At 37.9% G+C, this 20,934-nt stretch overlaps 1 protein-coding gene across 1 annotated transcript in view; it reads right to left on the reverse strand.

Annotated features, from left to right (window-relative positions):
• RBFA (ribosome binding factor A) overlaps nucleotides 1-8,058 on the reverse strand; it is a 30,553-nt gene extending 22,495 nt beyond the window's left edge. Inside the window, exons 1-4 of the mRNA XM_072604015.1 lie at nucleotides 7,653-8,058; nucleotides 5,267-5,309; nucleotides 3,523-3,699; nucleotides 2,145-2,257 (exon numbers count right to left, since the gene is read on the reverse strand). Of these exons, the coding sequence (XP_072460116.1) occupies nucleotides 2,145-2,257; nucleotides 3,523-3,699; nucleotides 5,267-5,309; nucleotides 7,653-7,897 (578 nt within the window). The 5' untranslated portion in view covers nucleotides 7,898-8,058. The remainder of the gene's footprint in view (nucleotides 1-2,144; nucleotides 2,258-3,522; nucleotides 3,700-5,266; nucleotides 5,310-7,652) is intronic.
• Nucleotides 8,059-20,934: the final 12,876 nt, after the last annotated feature.

The raw sequence follows: 20,934 nt of genomic DNA on the forward strand, positions 1-20,934 counted from the left end.
GAAAAACATCTACTTCTGCCTCACTGACTACACTAAAACCTTTGACTGTATGGATCACAAGAAAATACCGTAAGGTCTCAAAGAGAGAGGAATGCCAGATCAACCTGCTTGTCTCCTGAGGAACCTGCATGAGGGCCAGGGAGCAACGGTTAGAACTGAACACAGAACAATTACTTGATTCAAAATCAGAAAAGAAATATGACAAGGCTGTACATTGTCACTTTATTTTACTTACATGCAGAGTACAACATGTGAAATGCCAGGCTGGATGAATTAAAAGTCAGAATTAAGGTTTCCAGGAGAAATATCAACAATCTCAGATATGCAGACACTACCACTCTGGTAGCAGAAAGGGAAGAGGAATTAAGAAGCCTCTTGATGAGGGAGAAAGAGCAAAGTGTAAAAGTTGGCTGAAACTTAACAAAAATACTAAGATCTGGGCAACTAGTCCCATTACTTCCTGGCAAATAGAAGAAGAAATGGAAGCAGTGTCAGATGTTATATTCTTGGACTCAAATATCATGGCAGACGGTGAACGCAAACATGAAATTAAAATGCTTGCTCCTTTGAAGGAAAGCTATAGCAAATCTGGACAGCATACTAAAAAGTACAGACATTACCTGGTCAACAAAAGTCCAGAAAGCTGTGGTTTTTACAGTAGAGAGTATGGCTGTGAGAGTTAGACTGTAAAGAAAGCTGAGTGCTAGAGAACTGACACTTTAAAATTGTGGTGCTGGAGAAGACTCTGATGAATCCCTTGAACAGTAAAGAGATCAAATCATTCAATATTTAAAGACATTAATTCAGGTTATCTGTTGAAAGGCTGAATACTGAAGATAAAGCTTAAACACTATGGCCATATGATGAGAATATGGGACTCACTGGAGAAGACTGATGTTGAGAGACTGAAGACAAAAGGAGAAGAGCATGGCAGAGGCTGAGATAGATAAGAGTATCATGGAAACAACAAACATGAATTTGGACAGATTTTGAAAGACAGTGGAGGACACAAGGACAGGAGTGCTATGGTCCATGAGGTCACAAAGAGTCCGACATAACTGAACAACAAAACAACATGTTGATATGTATAACTTTGCTTAGCTATACTAAATTATTGATTGTGATGCAGGAATGTTTTATTGAAGTTAATGGGAAGTTACACTGGGGTTAATGGGAATGCATCAAAAGATCAACAATAAAGCATTTTAGAAAATATGAATGTACATACTTTCATTTATTATTATAGAGAATATAATTTAACTTTTCTGGGATTTGTGTTTCGGGATTATATAATACTTTCAAAACCATCATTATACTCACCAATTTTCATGGTATTTTAGTACAGATACAGAAGATTGGGCAAAAACATGTGCTTCCCTTCGAGCAGCTAGGAGGCACTATAGATAGACTACTGGGCCCGGAGGTAGGCAGAAGAGATAGGTTAAATCCATCCTCAGACACCTACTAGCTGTGTGACCCTGGGCAAGTCACTTAACCCTGTTTGTCTCAGTTTCCACACCTGTACAATGAGTTAGAGAAGAAAATGGCAAACCATTCCACTATCTTTGTGAAGAAAACCCTAAATGGGATTATGAAGAGTTAGACATGACTGAAACAACTGAGGAACAACAGTGTGCTTACCCTGGGATGTTGCCTATAAGTTACTTTAAAAAAAAATTAAATCCTTTATATGAGCTTATGTTCTTGAAATTTGTTCCTTTCATCTAAAAGTATAGTATGAAATAGGGAATTTTTGATTAACTGAAGTCTACACTTAGTTGGGTTGAACAAGACCCTATTTTATCTAAACTCTGTTTCTTCCTCAAATCAAACACAGTAGGTTCTTATTAAATGTTTAATTGTACTGAGTTCCAGTTAATAAGGTATTGTTCATATACTTTAAGCCTGAGGAAAACAATTTTTGAAAGCATTAAATATAAAGTACTTTCTATTTCACAAAATGCCAAAGTATGCTATGAATTTCCTAGAAAATTACCCAACATTTTCCATAAAAGGGAACGTAATTAATAAGGGAAAATCTAAGATAATTTAACTACAAACAAAACACTGGAATGTTGTGGGGAAGCTTTAGTACAGCATGAAAACTATAATGTAGAATCATTTAGAAAGCAAAATGGTAGCACCTGAAACGTGAAGCACTCTTCTTTAAAACTGCTTCTATGTGATCATTTTGCTCAGCAGAGAGGGACGTCTTCCAATACACACGACAGGCTGAGAAATCTGGGGCAAGAGATACCTGAAACACCACCATCCCACCCCCAACCAAAAAAAAAATCATTTAATCAGGTGTTGGTTTTCCTAAGTTTTGTGTATCCAAAAAACTCTTTCAGTGAATAAACAAAAACTAGTATGTAACTCTTCACAACTTAACAAACACCCCAACTCTTCAGTGGCCAGTGCCTTATTCCCAAGGGTCCCACTCTCTTAGGGTGCAAACAGTGCAATTATTGCTATGGGAATGGGAGAGTGGAGATGATGAAATATACAAAGCCTCAACATTTTACAGAAGCTCAAGAACTGGAAGGGCTTTCAGAACCCATCTAGTCCAAGTTATTTTTGAACAAGAATTCCATTTACGAAAGATCTGGCATATCTCCCCCAAGAGAAAGTTCCTTGAGAGTAAGGACAATATTGCTTTGGTTTACTGTAGCCCCAGGGCCTCTCAGTGCCTGGCACATAGCAAAAAAAAACATAATGTCTTTTGGTCTGGTCATCATTCAGAACCATATCTTCTCTATGATCAAAAAACTACAGAATTGTAAAGGACCTAAGAAATCATCTAATACAGTCACTACTTTGCTTCTACAAAACTACCTAATTACTTCCATATTTGGCTCCCATGACACTTAGTACATTCACCCCATGCGTACTCAACCTAGTAAAGAGAAGAAAAGACCACCATTCAGATCTTTCCTTTCCAGTGTTCTTCCTACTATGGGCAAATTCATTTTAAAAGGATAGTGGAAAACTGTTTTTATTGCTGTTTGGTCATTTTTAGTAGTGTGACTCCTTTGAGTTTTCTTAGTAAAGATATTAAGAGGGATATGCCATTTCCTTCTCCAGCTCATTTTACAGATAAGGAATTGAAGCAAACAGGGTTAAGTGACTTGCCCAAGGTCACACAAGTACTAAGCGTCTGAGACTGGATTTGAACTCAGGTCTTCCTGACTCCAGGCCCATCATTCTACCCACTGTACCATCTAGCTGCCCAAAGGAAACAGTTTACTTGAGTTAAAAAAAAATGATCTATTCACCTCATTCTCACATCTTCTGGCATTCTATCCTTCTACTTATGCATGTGCTTGCACCTGCACATTCTAATTTTCTCTTTTAGTTTTTTTAAATGACAAGTTTTAATGCTACCCCCACGACTTACAACTAGTCTTTGTGCATGAAATGGTGACATCAGTGTGAGATGAGAGGACACCTAATGCATAATCTATGTGAGTCCTGAAGCTTCCAACAGCACAATTCTTTAGAACAGTGGCCATTATAGTTTACCTTAGAAAATTCCACATTCAGATCATAGACATCTTGATTCACTTCAAAGGTAGAGATTAAGTCTGACAATGCTTGATAAAGAATGCCATCTAGGGCTCTCTTGCGTATGCTGTCTTCTTTCCTAGTCTTTTTTGAAGCTGGTTTCATTAGACTTTCCAAGCTGGATGGATTGTGTGTCTTCAGAGAGAAAAAGAACACACAGGTTAAAAATTACTAACCTCTTGGTACACTCAACTCCTATAAAATTTAAAGGAAAGGTATCAAGGATTGTTCAAATGGCATCTAGCCACATCTATAAATGGAAACAGCTCACAAAAAGCAGTCTGAGTACTCTTGGTTTTTAGTGGGAAAATGCTAATTTTTTATTTCACAGGTGACTTTTTTGGTATTAATGCAGTAACTTTTTCAGATAAAAGTATTCACCAACACTATGTATTTACTTTCATATGAATATCTGTAAATCTAAATTCATTAGCAATCTGCATAGATTTTTGCATGTGCAATGATTATATTTGTGGAAGATAGAAATGGAATCAGTCATGTTCCCTTAATCTGTAACTGGAAAGATTTGAGGAAAATAGTGCACGTAAATAATCCTGTGCTCTCAGCAAAAAGAGCAAATTTTCATTTTTCATTAACTATCTAAGACAACTAACCCTACTTACATAAAGATACTCCTGTCTTATAAAAGAGACAAGTGGGTAAGATAGTGATTGTTGAGGTTTATATTCAGGGACACCAAAAACTGTTGAGGTTTCATGATGTATTGGGGTAGAACTGTCTCAAAGAGTTCAGAGTCAGACCACCTCCAATCCAAATATAGGCATTTATTGAGGCTGACACCTCTCATGAAGTTCCAAGAGGAACCAGCAACTTCAGAGAAAGCAAGACAGATTTTTATAAGGTAAAGATGCAATTGTATAACAGAAATTTACATACAATATTAGAATATGATTAATATTAAAAAGGCAGGAGGAATTTGTTAAGGGAATTAGGTAATGGAGGAGGGGTCCCAGCCACAGTGGAACTGCACATGCAATTACCTACAATGCATACAGAGAAGCCCATTTGGGGGGTACGTATATATATTATAATGATATTATAACAACCCTCTCTATATCATAAGTTCACTCTAGTCAGTTTTCTACTATTACTGTGTAGGTGCCTGCTTAGGCAAAGTCCTTTCTATTGTTTTGGGGTCCACATCCTGCTTGGGCATCCTGGTGCTGCTGTTTTCTGATTGGCCGAGTATTGTGGTCCTGTCTAGGACTAGATGGATGTGATTGTGGTTGAGTGAATGGACACACCTGCTGTTTATGTGGGAAATATGAGGAATGGGTCTTGGGGTACTGCCTAGGTAGAGGCAGTAGCTGGGTTCCCATCACTTGGACATGCCTGCTGTTTCTGTTTATGAGAATTATGAGTTTCAGGGATACACCTGTTGTTCTAGTGAGCAGTAAGGCATATATGAAGAAGTTAGGACTTTGGCGGCAGGGGGGTGGGGATGGACGGCTAGGTAGGGACGGTGGGCCTGTAATGAAGTTAGACTATTGGGGCTGCGGAAGCTCTATCAGAACACCATCAGTGATGGCTGGCAACCTTTTTAGAACCTTATTCTAATAAATTCATCTTCTCTACAACCTTGCAGAGGAATGAGAATGATACACTTACAAATGTGTCCAGGCTTATCTAGCAAAAGATTTCTAGGACTCAAATTTTACTATCACCACCATCCCTTACTTACAAGGTGAGGTCCCAGGGAAGGGCTTTCATACCAGAACTTCTTTCTGTGGGGAAAATAAAAAGATTACATTTGCTTTTACGGTAACTTGAAGAAAACAGTTATGACTATCAGTAGACCCTTGAGAAGTCTGGACACCACAGCTATGTAACTGAAGTGCTAAATTTAGACATGTTACTAGGGATCTAATTAAAAACAACTTACAAAGTACTGGGTAGAGAAAAATGAAGTTAATTCAAATCTCAGCAATTTTAAGTTGATTCTATGTAACTGTACAAATGCAGAAAAAAGTTCTCAAAAACCTCTCCTCCAAACTACCCAAAAGTATCTGGGTCATAAAAACTAAAAAAGTCAGTGGCTTTGGTAGTTCTGTGGCAATCAAGTTTATTAAAATGCAGCTGCATTCCTTTTTATCATTATTAAAAGCCTAACAAGAACCTAAAATATCCATGGCTATATTTGCTACCTCACTATTAGGATCCACAGAATGTTACCTTTAAAATGACAGGGATCTTTGACTTGATTCTGTAAAGTTATTCTCTGGAAAAATGAATGGGGACAGTGTCCAGATGTATCAATGTAAATACAGTAAATATCTGTAAATATAGTAAATAGAAACAGTTTCACAGTATTAACAACAGTAACACAACTGCTACTTTTTAGAAGCTACAGTAGGAGGAGCCATATTTCGGAGATGGGATAACTCAAATCACTGATTTATCCCAAGTTATTCACTGACCCTAAAGGGGCTCCTACCCCTCCCTCATGCCAGTCCAGAGGCAGACATACACAACTGCTCTCTTCTAGATACAAAGTCTTGATTTTCAGCCTGACCAATGCTACAAACTTCCCATGTGCTGCATTTACCATAAATGTTTTTATTAAGTACTTAGCTTTCCCCATGCTATACATATACTCATTTTAAATGTCCATCAAACATATGTTGTTTAGAAACAACTAATACATAATCTTTCTGTCCTATCAATTATATTCTGGATGACTTTAAGTACTAAGGATTGAATCTGTCTTCCTTCACACTGCTCCTTAAATGCTGAAACCTTAAGAGCAGAAATGAAATATCTTTAGGGGGAGGAGGGAACAATTCCTAACTGAGGTAGCAGAGGCCAATGTTTACAACACAGGACAGAAGTTCTCAACATCCTTGGTCCCCGGACCTTTTTACCATTCTTAAAAAGTGAGGACTCCCCACCAAAGAACTTTTGTTTATATGGATTATATATCTATAGATAGTCACTGTATTAGAAATCATAAAATCTTAGTAAATTATGAAAATAATTCCAAATTCTTAAGAGTCCCTGAAAGGGTCTCAAGATGCCCTCAGAGGCCCCCAAACCATAAGTTGAGAACTATTGGTTTAAAGTGTTAGGCTATTCTTTTATCAATCTCATATAGTAGAAAAGTCAGAGTTTAGAGTTAATACTAGAATCTCAGCACAGCTATAAACCACAGGTTAATATACCAATAGTACCTACTGAAATTTTGCACTGTAAGTATTCAAACTTTTTCAATTTACATTAGTGTTCAAAATTCAATGACTCCTACCTTATTACCCAGAATTCTGAGGACCTGATAAATGACGATCAGGAGTACTCTTCATAAAATGAGAGGGCTGGACAAGATGATCTCTAAAAGTTCTTTCCAGCTCTAAGATTCCGTAGAACTTAAAGGGAACTTAAAGTCTTCACCCCCTCCCCCCCCTCCTCCCAAGCACCGCTTTCAGCACCTTCCTCTTTTTGTTCTAATACAGTATAAACAAGTAAGTTACCCTTTGCTTTACTTACTATGGTGAGTCAATATGGAAAGGGTATATACATAGCACCTGGAATCAGAATCCCTTCGTTTCAACCTCGATTTCTCTACCTACTACTACCTGTGGCACCCTGGGCAAGTCCCTTAACCACTTCTGGGCCTCGGTTTTCGTCTTTAAAATTGTGGGGCAGAGGGGAGGAAGGCAGGGTTTGAACCAGATGTCCTCAAGGCTCGCTTGCAGCTCTAAACTGAAGAGCTTAAGATTTGAGGTATCCAGCAGCCAGGAGCGGACGAGTCTTAAAGTGTCAGAAGGAGCTACAATGTAACGCCAGCCCCACCAGTTCGTCAATATCACATCTCCCCTCCGGAAAGTCAGTGACAGCGGCGTTTAAGCGGCTCTTTAACGCTGGCAAAGCTTTACCTCGACCCCCTCTTTAGATGGGAAAGCAGGCGCTGTTACTGTTACTCTTAGTAAGCAGTGTCAGCCCCATTTCACAGAGGAGTCCGTCAATAATCAACAAGCACTGGAGGAAACTGAGGCTGCGGGAGAGGGAGGGACTTGCCCAGGATCCCTCGGCCCCCACCCACCTGCCTCCTTCCCCGTCCTAAGCCCATTTACTTGGTTTTCGAAGCAAATTTCTTCAGCAAATTCTTACTGCCGCAGGCGGCGGGCGAGCCGTGCAGGCCCCGACGCTGGGGGCGGCCCCGGAGGAGGCTGGGCATGGCCGGGTCACCGCCTCCGCCGGCCCCAGGACTCAGCCGCCGACTCCCGGCTCCGGCCGCCACGGCTCCGCTCCCTCTCCAAACCGCCACTTCCGACCCGCTCCGGGACAAGCAGAGGGATCGCCCCACCGCAAGCCACATGGCTCCGGCCGACCGCTCCGGCAGGCCGCTCCGGCAGACGCTGCCAACCGAAGTGCGCGGGACACACTTGTCCCGGAGAGGTCCCGGAAGTTCCGGCCGCGAGACCGGAGCTCCCCCTCGCGGAGATTGGCCGCCACGCTCCAGCCCCCGGCAGGGGGCCCCGCCCGCCGCTCCGGTGACGTCACCGGCCTTGCGCAGGTGAGAGCAGCCCCGCGGGGCTCGCGGTGCTGGAGGGGCTTCGAAGTCACCCTGAGGCCGTTTTACTAAATGTAGGGCCTTCCCCCCCTTTAAGACCCCATTCCTCCAACGTGTTAAGGGGAAACGGATTCCACGGTCTTGATATAAAGAAGAGACTACACGAAATGTAAAGACGGAACGAAGACTTTTATTCCGCTAGGGGGCTGCAGAGTTGTTAAAAACGAGAGCGGGGACGGCAACCCCTCCTCACACCCAGGTGCCCTCTCGGCGTTGGGCCCCCTGCCTCTGACACGGCCACCGCCTCGTGCCTGGGCTCTTGTCCCCGCCGCAGCTGTCTCTCTGTCCGTCCTTCAGTGTGCTGTCAAACTGAGCTTCGTAAAGCTGTGGCTCTGACGACTGTACCTCCACCCACGCACGCTCAATAAACTCCCGTGGCTCCCCATGAGCTCCCTGACCGTGGTACCGCTACCCACACAACTCCCAGTGAACTTCAGTGGCAGTGTTACCTCCAGGAGCAAAGGCAAAATCCGTCTGGCTCTTAAAGCACTTCATGGCCTGGACCCCTCCCACCTCTCCAGTCTATTTATACCCGACATCCCTTTCCCCACCTCATACTCTGACTCAGCGATACTAGCCTCCTGGAGGTTCCTTTCCCAGGACACTCTCATCTTCCAGCTCCTACTCAGAGCATTTCATCGGCCGTCTCCCGCGGTGAAACATTCTAGCTCCTCTGGTTTCCTTCAAATCTCAGTTACTGTCCACCTTCTGCAAAAAGACTTCTCCTATCCTCCACTCTGACATTAGTCCTCAGAGCTTCCCCTCTGTTGATTATCTCCTACTCTCAACCTGAACAGGACCAGGCTCTAACCTGTGGGTGGCCAGAGCTGCACAAAGCAGGGTAGGGACGGAAGGGTCAGGAATCAAGTAGAAGTTTAATTTCAAAGTAAGAGAAAAGGCTTGCGAGCTAGGACATGTGCTTGAGCCCCACCTCTAGTGTGTGGTATAGTGGGGGTGACCTGAGGCAGCGTGGGGAGATGTCAATAATACCAATGGCTGGGCAGTGAGCTGTAGCCCAGACAATGAGGGATAACAGCAACAATATGACAAGCTAGATTCATAGCAGGACTTCATGACGGAACATGGGTACTACAGGTGCTTATCTCAGAGACCACCTGATGCTGCTGTGAAACAGTTCTGGGATTTTGCTGGGGCTGTGATCATCCAGAGGTTGAGCACAAAGCGCAGCCTGCTTGCTGGGCCTTAGCTCTGGAAAAGAGGGTGTCTCCTAATATCTTGACATTCCCCCTCTTTGGCCAAAGGGGAGGGGTCTGAAAGAACTCCTACCTTCAAACAAGAGATACGAGAATGTAATGAAATGCAAAATGAATAATTTTGATTACCTTAAATTGAAAAGTTTTTGTGCAAACAAAGCCAGTGATTAAGGGAGAAACAGAAAACTGGGAAAGAATTTTTACAACCAGTGTCTCTGATAAAGGCCTCATTTCTAAAACAGAGAACTGTGTCAAATTTATAAGAATACATATTTCCCAGTTGATAAATGGTCAAAGGATATTAACAATTTTCAGAGGAAGAAATTAAAGCTATCTATAGTCATGTGAAAAAATGCTCTAAATCACTATTGATTAGAAAAATGCAAATCAAAACAACTCTGAGGTACTACATTACACCTGTCAGATTGGCTAACATGACAAAATAAAAAAAACTGTAAATGCTGAGAACACTAATGCATTGTTGGTGGAGTTATGAACTGATCCAACCATTTGGGAGAGCAGTTTGGAACTATACCCAAATGGCTATAAAAATGTGCATGCCCTTTGACCTAGCAATATCACTTCTAGGGCTGTATCCCAAAGACATCATACAAATGAGAAAAGGACCCCCATATACAAAAATATTTATAGCAGCTCTTTTTGTGGTAGCAAAGAATTGGAAACTGAGGGGATGCCCATTAATTGGGGAGTGGCTGAACAAGTTGGGGTATATGAATGTAATGGAATGTTATTGTCTTATAAGAAATGATGAGCAGGCAGACTTCAGAAAAACCTGGAAAGATTTACATGAACTGATGTTGAGTGAGAGGAGAACATTGTACACAGTTACAGCCATATCGTTGGATGACTAACTTTGATAGACTTGGCCCTTCTCAGCAATACAAGGTTCTGAGACAAACAAAAGGATCATGATGGAAAATGCTATCCACGTGCAGAGAAAGAATTACAGAGTCTGAATACAGATCAAAGCTTACTATTTGCTCTTTCTTTTGTTTCTTCTTTCTCATGGTGCATTCCATTGGTTATAATTCTTCTTTGCAACATGACTAATGCAAAAATGTTTAATATGAACGTATATGTAGAGCCTATATCAGCTTGCATGCAGTCTTGGGGAAAGGGAGGGAAGGAGAGAACATTTAAAACTCAGAAACTCGTGGAACTGTATGTTGTAAACTAAAAATAAATAAATAAATTTTAAAAAGAATAAGTTGATAAAGGAAGAAAGAAAGAAAAAAACCTCTACCCTTATGATCAATAAAGGAGAGGTAGGTATAAACCAAGATGCCACAAGAGGCCAGTTGGGACAGGACAAGATATTGCCCAGGGGGTTAATTTCTTGAGGAGACCTATGGGGGAAGTGTGTCCCAGGTATCATTATTAGCCATTGTTTGCTTGCAAACAGAAAAGAGAGGGGGGTCCAGGAATGTAGAGGGAGAAAATGTCAACACACACATCAATCAGAGCCTTGCTGGTTGGGCAAATAACAAAGCGGAAGAGAAAAAAATTGGGATAGTGTATTTAGCCCTTATCTGGAATCTTGGGACAGCTGCTTCTTGGTTTGTACTAGAGGATGCTAGAGGTCCATGGAGGGTTTTACCATCCACTTAGGAGTAGGGACTTTCTTCAGATGTTTCAGGAGTCCACACTCATAAATTTGACAGCTGTAGGAATAGTCAGAAGGACCTGGTAGAGGTTCTCAGACACAATGACTGATTGATCAATATGGGGCCAGTTTTCAAACAAGAAAACTTGCATTAATCTTTGGATATCAGCTTCTGGTCAGCATAACATAAGTCCTTAGTTATAAGTCTCTCAGTAACAGATCCAAGAAAATTTAAACATGAACATCTTAAAACAAAAGACCAAAGCAATACAATTTATCACCAATATTAACTGACAACCAGTTTCCTTGTATCCTGGTAACCCATTCTCAATATCCATTTAATCAGAACATTTTGAGTCCCAGTTTTCTCATGTAGTTGTCTGGTCCCTAGATATCTTTTGTTTTGGACAATTTGCATATTGTCACAACAGCTCTAAAAAGGGGCTCTGCTTTTTGGGTTCCAAATCTAGAGGTCCCTAGATAATTCTGACTTAATATAATTTAGTACAATCACTTAAATTTGGTTCTCCAATTTTGAAACTTAAGAGAATTTCAGTTTATATAACATTTATTATTATGCCTTATAACATATGTTGTTATACCTTATCTAATTCTTGTACCTGATATAAGAAACTTTTTAAAAAATTTATAAGCCACTTTTGTATTTCTTAACCAGCAGAACAGATAGGTTTGATAATTACTGCCTTATGATGTAATTTAAGATCTAGTACTGCCAAACCTCCTTCCTTTACATATTTCTTTAGTTCCTTTGCTACTCTTGACTTTTTGTTCTGCATTTTTATTACATTGGCCCTGTCTACCAATGAAAATTATATTTCTTCAATTATTTAAATCTTTTGTAGTTCCTGGATTTGTTTTGGCTGATGTACTTCCAGATATTTTGTGCTGTTTAGAGTTATTTTAAATGGGATATCTCTTATTGTGTCTTCTTGCAGGATTTTGTTTGTCAGATTGTCTACAAAAAGACATAGTTTTATTACCTCATTCTCTATTTTGTTTATTTCTTTTTCTTCTCTTATTGCTAGGATTTCCAATATAATATTGAATAGTATTTCTGACAGTGGGCATCCTTGTTTCACACTTGATCTTACTAGGAAGGCTTCTGGCTTATCCCTATTACAATAATGCTTGCTAATGGTTTTAGAGAAACAATTTTTTTTTATCAATTTAAGGAAAAAACATTTTATGCCTATATTTTCAAATACTTTTAATACATCAGTTATGTTTATAGTTTTCCTTATGTTACACCATCCCTGCATTCCTGGTATAAATCCCACTTGGTCATAATGTATACGTATAATCTTTGTAATATATTGTTGTAACCTTTTAGCTAGTATTTTACTTAGGATTTTTGCATCCATATTCATTAATGAAATTGGTCTATAATTTCTTTTTTCTGTTCTCTTCCTGGTTTTAGAAATCAGTATTATATTTGTTTCATAGAAGGAGTTTAGTAGGATTCCCTTCTTTGCCTATTCTTACAAATAATTTACTTAATATTGGAATAAGTTGATCTTTAAGGGTTTGTTAGAATTCACGTGTAAATTTCTCTGATCCTAGTACTTTTCCTTAGGAAACTCATTTGTGGCCTGTTCTTCTGCCTTTTAAAATTATCAGATACTATAAAAATGGGGAAATAATTTCACTTTCTTTACCATTATCAATACAATTTATATGTAAAATCCTTAATCCTTAATTAATAAATCCTTAATCCAATTTTGAGAACTTATTACTAAAACATACTCAAAACCTGAATTTTCATGACAGATAAAATTTGGAAGCCAGTCATTTGCATCTGTATATAGTTCTTAAAGAAAAAGTATAATTCTTTTGCTGTCTCAAAATTTACTATTTTATTTAGCTAGAAAACTTTCACATTACATAATTTCCCCTGTAAGAGGATATCATTCCTATGTTATAATTTGACCACGTGTGTGTATTTGTCCTTTGTTGCTGAAGAAGACCATGCCATCAGAGAAATAATGATGTACATTTGACTTTGTTTTGAGTGAGGGAGGGCTGTGCAGGCCACCAGCCTCACTGCTCCAGAGTCATCTGAATCCAGTGACCAGATATTCATCAGGATGACTGGAGATGAGGCAATTGGGGTTAAGTGACTTGCCCAAGGTCACACAGCTAGTGAGTATCAAGTGTCTGAGGTGAGATTTGAACTCAGGTCCTCCTGACTCCTACACTGGTGTTCTATCCACTGCACCACCTAGCTGCCCTGACCACAAATATAGGTTAAAACTGTAAAATGTTCATACTTGCATGTTATTATAGTAACTCAGAGATGTTCCAATATCAATCTATTATTGAATAGACAGTATTGTACTTACAAAACTTTTTTGATTATAGAAATTTGTTATGAAAGGAAACAACATCATTTATAATAATAGGATGACATCATGGGAGATGCTTGAAGGGATGAATGGAAATTTACTTTATTTATTGTCAACTATTTGAACAAAATAAAAATGAAAATCTGTGAGCTTTTAACCTCTCTAAGAAAAGTACTTGCTGACATAAAGTTTTATCTGCAAAAATAAGTTAAAGTAATATAAACAGGTAAATAAAGTATTTTATTTAAAGTAATAAAGTATTTAAATTATTAATAAATTAAATAATTCATATAAATAAATATAAAATGTATAAATAAATATAAAAAATAAAATAAAAAACAAATTTAAAAATTAAATTATTTAAAGTAATATGAAAAAGTAAATACAGATTAAAAGGAAGCCTTTGTAATCTGCCAGGTTTCCATCATTATGAACTTTCCACCCAAACAAATCATTTAAAAATACTTCATTAGGAATAGGAAGCCCACTGATAGCAGCCAGAATGCTTTAACCATATTTTCTATTATGAAACTCAGACTTTGATGAGTTGCACTTCCAATATAAGGTATTAGAATGACACTCTTTACCAAAAGCTGATATCTGAAATACAAATGCATTGAAAAAAAGTATTCAGGTTTCACTGAATTTTTAAAAAATGTTATTGTAGTTTCTTTTTTTTACAGTTGTAGGAATATAAAAATGTGTAGGAGCTTTAAAAAGAATATTTAAAAAATTCCATTTGATTCATGGAGGAATAATGAAATCTTAGAACCAGACAAGACTTTAAAGGTTCTCTAGTCCAATATCCTCATTTTACAGATGAAGAAATTAGGTAGTCAGTCTGGAGAAGAGAATACTAAATAGAGACACAAAGTCTGACTGCAAACATTTGTAGAATATATAGATATGGTGATAGCTTTAAATTGTTTTGCTTAAAATAGTGGACCTGAGAAATGACAAGAAGTTTTCTTATAATGAACTAAAATCTAACTGCCAGAATTTATGAGTAATTGAATGGAATGCTTGATGAGGGCACCAAACAATTTGTCACTGTAGGTGTTCACCACAGGCTATGTGAATAACTCTCAGTTTTATAGGAAGAGTTCTGCATTGGGTGAGAGAATAGTTAGAAGACTTCTAAAACCCTGTGGCTCTAAGAATGAGACACCAGCCAAAGAAAACCTTTATCATCAAACAAAGACTGGGGACTTTGCTTCCATTTTAATCTAGATAAAAATGTGCTGGATCAGTTCTTTACCTTGGCAGGGGTCCAGGGCAATTCACATTGAACCCTGCAGCTTTAATAATCCCAGTTTGAAGAGCTTCCACTAGGGCATCTTGATCAACCATTTAGCCAGAATTAATATGAGAGTGTTTTTGTCACTATGATAATTAGATTATATACAATAGAAAAGTAATGTTCACATTTCAACCTGTTTCAACACCTTCTTTAAAACTGCAGTTACCCTTGTTCTCACTGTTCAAATGACGAAAACATCAAATCACATAAAAAAAGATGATGGCAATACAAAATGAAGGATGGAGCCTAGAAAACATTAGGTATGCAAAATCACTTTTTTTCAAGTGCAAAAGAATACAGTTTTTATAATTTAAGAGGAACTTAACATTTAAAGCTAGGATGAGAGGAAGAATATTCTAGCAAAAGGAAGATCAGCCTAAGAAATAAGAGACTTGGGTTTTAATTCAATTTCTTGAACTTGCTAACTTTGTGTCAATGAGCAAGTTATCTAATTTCTGGGTCATCAGTTTCCTTATCTACAAAATCAGGTAAATAGCCATGAATAAACCTACTTTACAGTATTATTGGAAGAATAAAATGAGATAGATTTAGAGCTGAAAAGGACAAATCTCAAAGGTCAGAGAGTCAAACCACCTCATTTTACAGATGTGAAACTGATGGCCAAAGAGGTCTTGAGTGACTTGCTCAGGGTCCCACAACCAAGAAGTGTCTGAGAAAGGATTTAAATCCAGGTCTTGTGGACTCCAAGTTCACTACATCATGATGTCTCTGATTTCATTTCAAGTTAAAAATAATATGCCCATGACCCATCAAGCAGTCCTTAAGTAGAGAAAGAAACTCTTCTCTTTTCTGAAAGTTAGTCAGTATTCAATAAATTTCCAACTCCAAATCTAACTTGTAAACTAGCTTGTTATGACACTATCCTAAGAATATTTTTTTTTTGAAGAAAGATTCCCAAATACTGTTCTTTTGTTAATTGTTATGTTAATCTCTAGAACAGAGGTTATCTACTTATCAAGTCTTTAGGGCCACTGCTATCAAAGGACAAACCTTCATCTTTTAATGCATCTGCCTTGGGGATCAGGATGCCCAGCATGGTTACCCCAGAACTAAGAGGAAATAATGATGCTACATATAAATGGGAATTCTCACTTTTCCAAAGCACTTTTAGCTCTTTTATCTAAAATCTTTAAGTTGCAAATTCTAGATGTTATTATCCTTATTTTATATACATGAAGGAATTAAGGTACAAGGATTATACAAGGCCATAGTTAATTAGTAATAGAGTCGTTTCTAGAACTGTGGTATCCAAACTCCACTATCTGTTCTTTGACCATCAGTAAATTATTAATGACATATGCAATCACCATTCATTTCAGTCATAGCATTTCAATATCAATGGAACTTTATCTCTTTGCACTAAAATCTGTTATAGTTCTCAACTTTATAAGTTCTATGTTCAACTCAGTGACTTAATTTTGAGTGAAAAAGGAATAACTACTCTGTGTAGATATTTAAATTAGGCATTATAAAAATGCTAAGGAAGAAAACCAGAAATACTTTGATGAGAAAGTAATTACTAAATAATCAGAAAATGTGCAATGAATTGAACTTAAAAGGCACCCCCAATTTGTTACTGTTCTTTCCCACAAAAGGCATGAAAATATCTGAATTAAAAACATATTTTGTTCTTCCTGACTTAGAAATTTGGGTTAAAAAGATATTCACAAAAGGTCAAGAACACTTAGAATTAGAAGGTAAATTTCAACTCACTTGTTTCCCAGAGTTATTCTTTAAACCATGAGACCTGCAGAAGAAGGAAGCTGATTTTTTGCTTTTGTTGTTGTTCAGTCACTCAGTTGTGTCCAACTCTTGGTGACACCAGGTCCTTCTATCATCCACTATCTTTCAAAGTCTGTCCAAGGTTAGACATTATTTCCATCACGCTGTCTTTCCATCTCATTTTCTGCTATCCCTTTTTCGTTTTGCCTTCAATCTTTTCCAACATCAGAATCTTTGCCAGAGTCCTGTCTTCTAATTATGTGACCAAAGTATTTCAGTTTATGTTTAGTATTTAACCTTCCAGTGAAGTTGATGAAGAATGTCAAATATTTGGGATTTATGGCTGTGTCTTTTTAGTTAAAGGGGAAAATATCATTTTGGTAGGTACATACTCTAATATTCATTACCTTACCAATGTTTATAAGGGTAACAGTAGGTTTCATTAGTCCTAGTTCCCTCTTTCCAATCAACTTCTGAATCTGAGGTGTCAAAAAGGGGACTAGCCATACAAAGTCTAATTGTTGCAGCAGCTCATCCAGTTTTGCAGAGTAATGAGCCCCAACTGCCTGTTCCTCTTCCACCTTCCTGGCAGAGCAAACCAAGAAAAAATAAAGTGAGTTTTCTAATCAGAAATAGCCCAAGATGCCCAAAGAGTGTTTAAGAAACCAAGAACAAAATCCAGGAAAAAGGAATTGAAGAGAAACCTAAAACAAAGTAAAATAATCAGTCATATTGTTTAGATGAAGGGCTGCCAATTAAATTCAGATTGGATCTGAAAAAGCTCGAAGGCTGTATGATATAGAGGAAAAAGCACTGGATTTAGAATTAGAAAAAGCTATGTTTAAATATCAGCTTCAGCTGGTGTCTTGTAAATCACACAGACTTTAAAAATAAAAAGGGGAGGAGAAGGAGAAAATGATTTATGTATATTCACCAAGATAATAGAGAACATCTGACTGAAGGTCTATGGAAGAAGAAACAGGAGGAATTTTATCACCACAGTGTGATATGGCAGTGAATGGAAGTGTGGGTTTCATGTAGAGAGACATAGCTTCAGTTAAGTTCAGAAATTCATTTTCTGGAATTTACCTGTGGTTCCTATTGTGGTACAGAATCTTCATTTCAAATGCTTTGGCTTAATGAGCAACATTATAGCCAAAGTTACCCATACTTCTGATTCCCAGAATAGATCTGGTCACTTCTCATTCAGTCGATAGAAAAATATTTAGTGTCTGATGAAGTAGCTACCTCATTCCCTAAAAGTCCAAGATTTTTTCAGTGAGCTTTTGGACCTCCTTTTCCATGTGGCCAATTCTGCTTTTAGGGCATTCTTCTTGTCATTGACTTTTTGGATCTCTTTTGTCATTTGAATTAGTCTATTTTTTAATGTGTTATTTTCTTCAGCATTTTTTTTGTATCTCCTTTAGCATGATTTTCTTGCATCACTCTTCTCAATTTTTGCTTTGCTTCTCTTACTTGATTTTCAAAATTCTTTTTGATCTCAGTCTCCTCCTCGATTCCCTGTTGTTATTATGGGGGGCCTCGTGAGAACTCTAAGATTTAGAAGTTCCCACCTTTACCCGCCCGAGACTGTCCACATGGAATTGAGCTTCCAATCCCAGCACTATTTTGTCATGTTAGCCAATCTGACAGGTGTGATGTTGTACCTGAGAGTTGTTTTGATTTGCATTTCTCTAATCAATAGTGATTTAGAGCATCTTTTCATATGACTGTATGTAGCCTTAATTACTTCCTCTGAAAAATGCGTGTTCATATCCTTTGATTTATCAATTTATTTATAAATTGGAATATGAGTAATATTCTTGTAAATTTGAATTAGTTCTCTATATATTTTGCAAATGAGGCCTTAATAACAGACACTAGTTGTAAAGATTCTCTCCCAGTTTTCTATTTCCCTCCTAATCTTGGTTGCATTCGCTTTTTTTGTGCAAAAACTTTTCAATTTAATGTAATCAAAATTATCCATTTTGCATTTCCTAATGCTCTCTATCTCTTCTTTCATCATAAATTCCAAGAAGGAATTTTCTGGTAATGACTGTAAGAGATTAAACTGAAATTATAGCTTATTATGTGGTAAAAAGATTTTTCTCAAGTAACACTGCTATTTTGTTAGTGTATGAAACATACACATGTGTGTCTATGTGCATATATGTGTGTATATATATACATATAAACACATGTGTAATAATTACTAAATACTGAGCCAGAGAAATAAATCAATCTTGGATCACATAATTTTTTTTAAAACACCAAACCTTAATTTAGTTGCTGTTTTTAAGAAAAATGTAGTTCTTTGATTCTAAGATAAAGATCAGATAATGACTGAAAATATACTAACTCCAACCCAACTTGTCTCTATAAACTGATGAAAAAATGAAATTAATGAAAGTGATATCAATCTGATAGCTATTTCTAAGAGAACTCCAAAACAATACTTTCAATACTCACAAATCACTGGTATCCAGAAACCAGTGCTGGTGTAGGGGTTAGAGCACTGATCTTGTAGTCACGAAGACTGGGATCCAAGGGCTTCCTCTGACAGATACACAGAGGCTGTGAAACATTGGACATGTTACTTAACCTCTCAGTTCTCTGAGGTCAGTTGGAGTCTACTCAGAACTCTTAATGGATCAAGATGGATCAGTCCTGGAAGAAAACCCAGGAAGGATTTTTGCCCAACAAGGGAAACCTTCTGCTCCTCCAAGGCTAGGGATTCTGCTTTTCTAAAAGAAGGGTTTTTTGGTATGAAATAGCAAGGCAGTGCCTACTCCTTTGAAGAAGAGACAAGCACCACAGCGAATAATTTTAAGTGATGCTGAAAGCAAACAGAAGCTGCATAATCACATGTCCAAAGCAGCAAAGCATGGTAGCATCTCGCGTAGTAACATCCAGCAGAAGGGACATCCCCAGTGACATTGTTGCCATGAATACCCTATGTCTGTGCCTCTCCTACACTCTAGTGTACATTCATGGGAGGGTATGCCTCAAATTGGGAGGGGAAATGTTTGATTGAATCTTTTCTCACTGATGTTACTTTATTAAATCCCTTTGCTTATATGTCCACAAATGATTAAAGAATATTCTGTTAAAGTTATCTATAACCATATGAAAAATGCTCTAAATCACTGTTGATTAGAGAGATGCAAATCTCTCTAATGCAAATGCAAAACATTTTTGAAGTACCACAACACACCTATCAGATTGGTTAACATGACAAAACAGGAAGATGATAAATGTTGAAGAAGATGTGGAAGAGTTGGAATACTAATTCACTGTTGGTGGAGCTGTGAGCTGATCCAATCATTCTGTAGAGCAATTTGGAACTATGCCCAAAGGGCTACAAAAATGTGCATACCCTTTGACTTAGTAATATCACTTCTAGGGCTGTATCCCAAAGAGATCATAAAAATGAGAAAAGGTCCCACATTTACAAAAATATTTATAGCAGCTCTTTTTGTAGTGGCCAAGAACTGGAAATTGAGGGAATGCTCATCAGTTGGGGAATGGCTGAACAAACTGTGGTATATGACTGTAATGGAATACTATAGTGCTATAAGAAATGGTGAACAGGTGAACTTCAGAAAAACCTGGAAAGACTGATATAATATGATATGCTATGAACTGATGCTGAATGAAATGAGCAGAACCAAGAGAATATCATATACAGTAGTTGCCACAGTATGCAAGTACTGTTTTTGATAGACTAAGTTGTTCACAGCAATACAAAGACCTAAAATATTCCCAGAGGACTCTTGAGAAAAAATGCCATCCATATCCAGAGAAAGAACTATGGAATCAGAATGCAGAATGAAGCAGACCATTTTCTCTTGTGTTGTGTTTCGTTTTGTTTTGGTTTTTCTCATGTTTCTTCCATTCATTGTAATTCTTCTATGCATCATGGCTAATGTGAAAATGTGTTTAATAAGAATGTATGTGTAGAACCTATATAAGATTGCATGCCATCTTAGAGAGGGAGGGGGAGAAAATTTAAGACATATGGAAGTGATTGTTGAAAACTGAAAACAAATAAATATATTTTTTTAAATGAAGAATATTCTGTGTAACCAGCCAAGGCTGAAGGAAGGCTAGACATGTGTGTGGCATGCTACATTCTTCCAAATCCAAGTCTGGAATTGGGGTGATGATAGAGAAGCAGCTCAAAAGATGGATTCCTAGTCTTTCCTTTTTGTATAGAAAAAGTCTCATCCTTAATGTGTACCAGAAGCTCTACCTTTTTGGTGGTTCAGCATGGTAATGAATAAGAAGGAAGGTGTTATTTGCCACCACTACTTCCAGATCAATGCTCTAGTATCTTGTAGTTCACTTATCAGGTGGAGGAGACTGGAGCATTAGAGTGTAACATTCCCAGATTTATTCAAAGTTGTCTAACAATGGGACTTTGGAAAGTTTAATGTAGGGTGTCAGTTGCTATGTGTTAAGAGATGGAGGACTTCTCCAAGCTCCATTCTCTGGACTTATTCCCCCTCCTCCTAAACAGCTGCTATGCCACTCTGAAG

This window comes from Notamacropus eugenii, chromosome 4, assembly GCF_028372415.1.
Source record: "Notamacropus eugenii isolate mMacEug1 chromosome 4, mMacEug1.pri_v2, whole genome shotgun sequence".
Taxonomy (NCBI): domain Eukaryota; kingdom Metazoa; phylum Chordata; class Mammalia; order Diprotodontia; family Macropodidae; genus Notamacropus; species Notamacropus eugenii.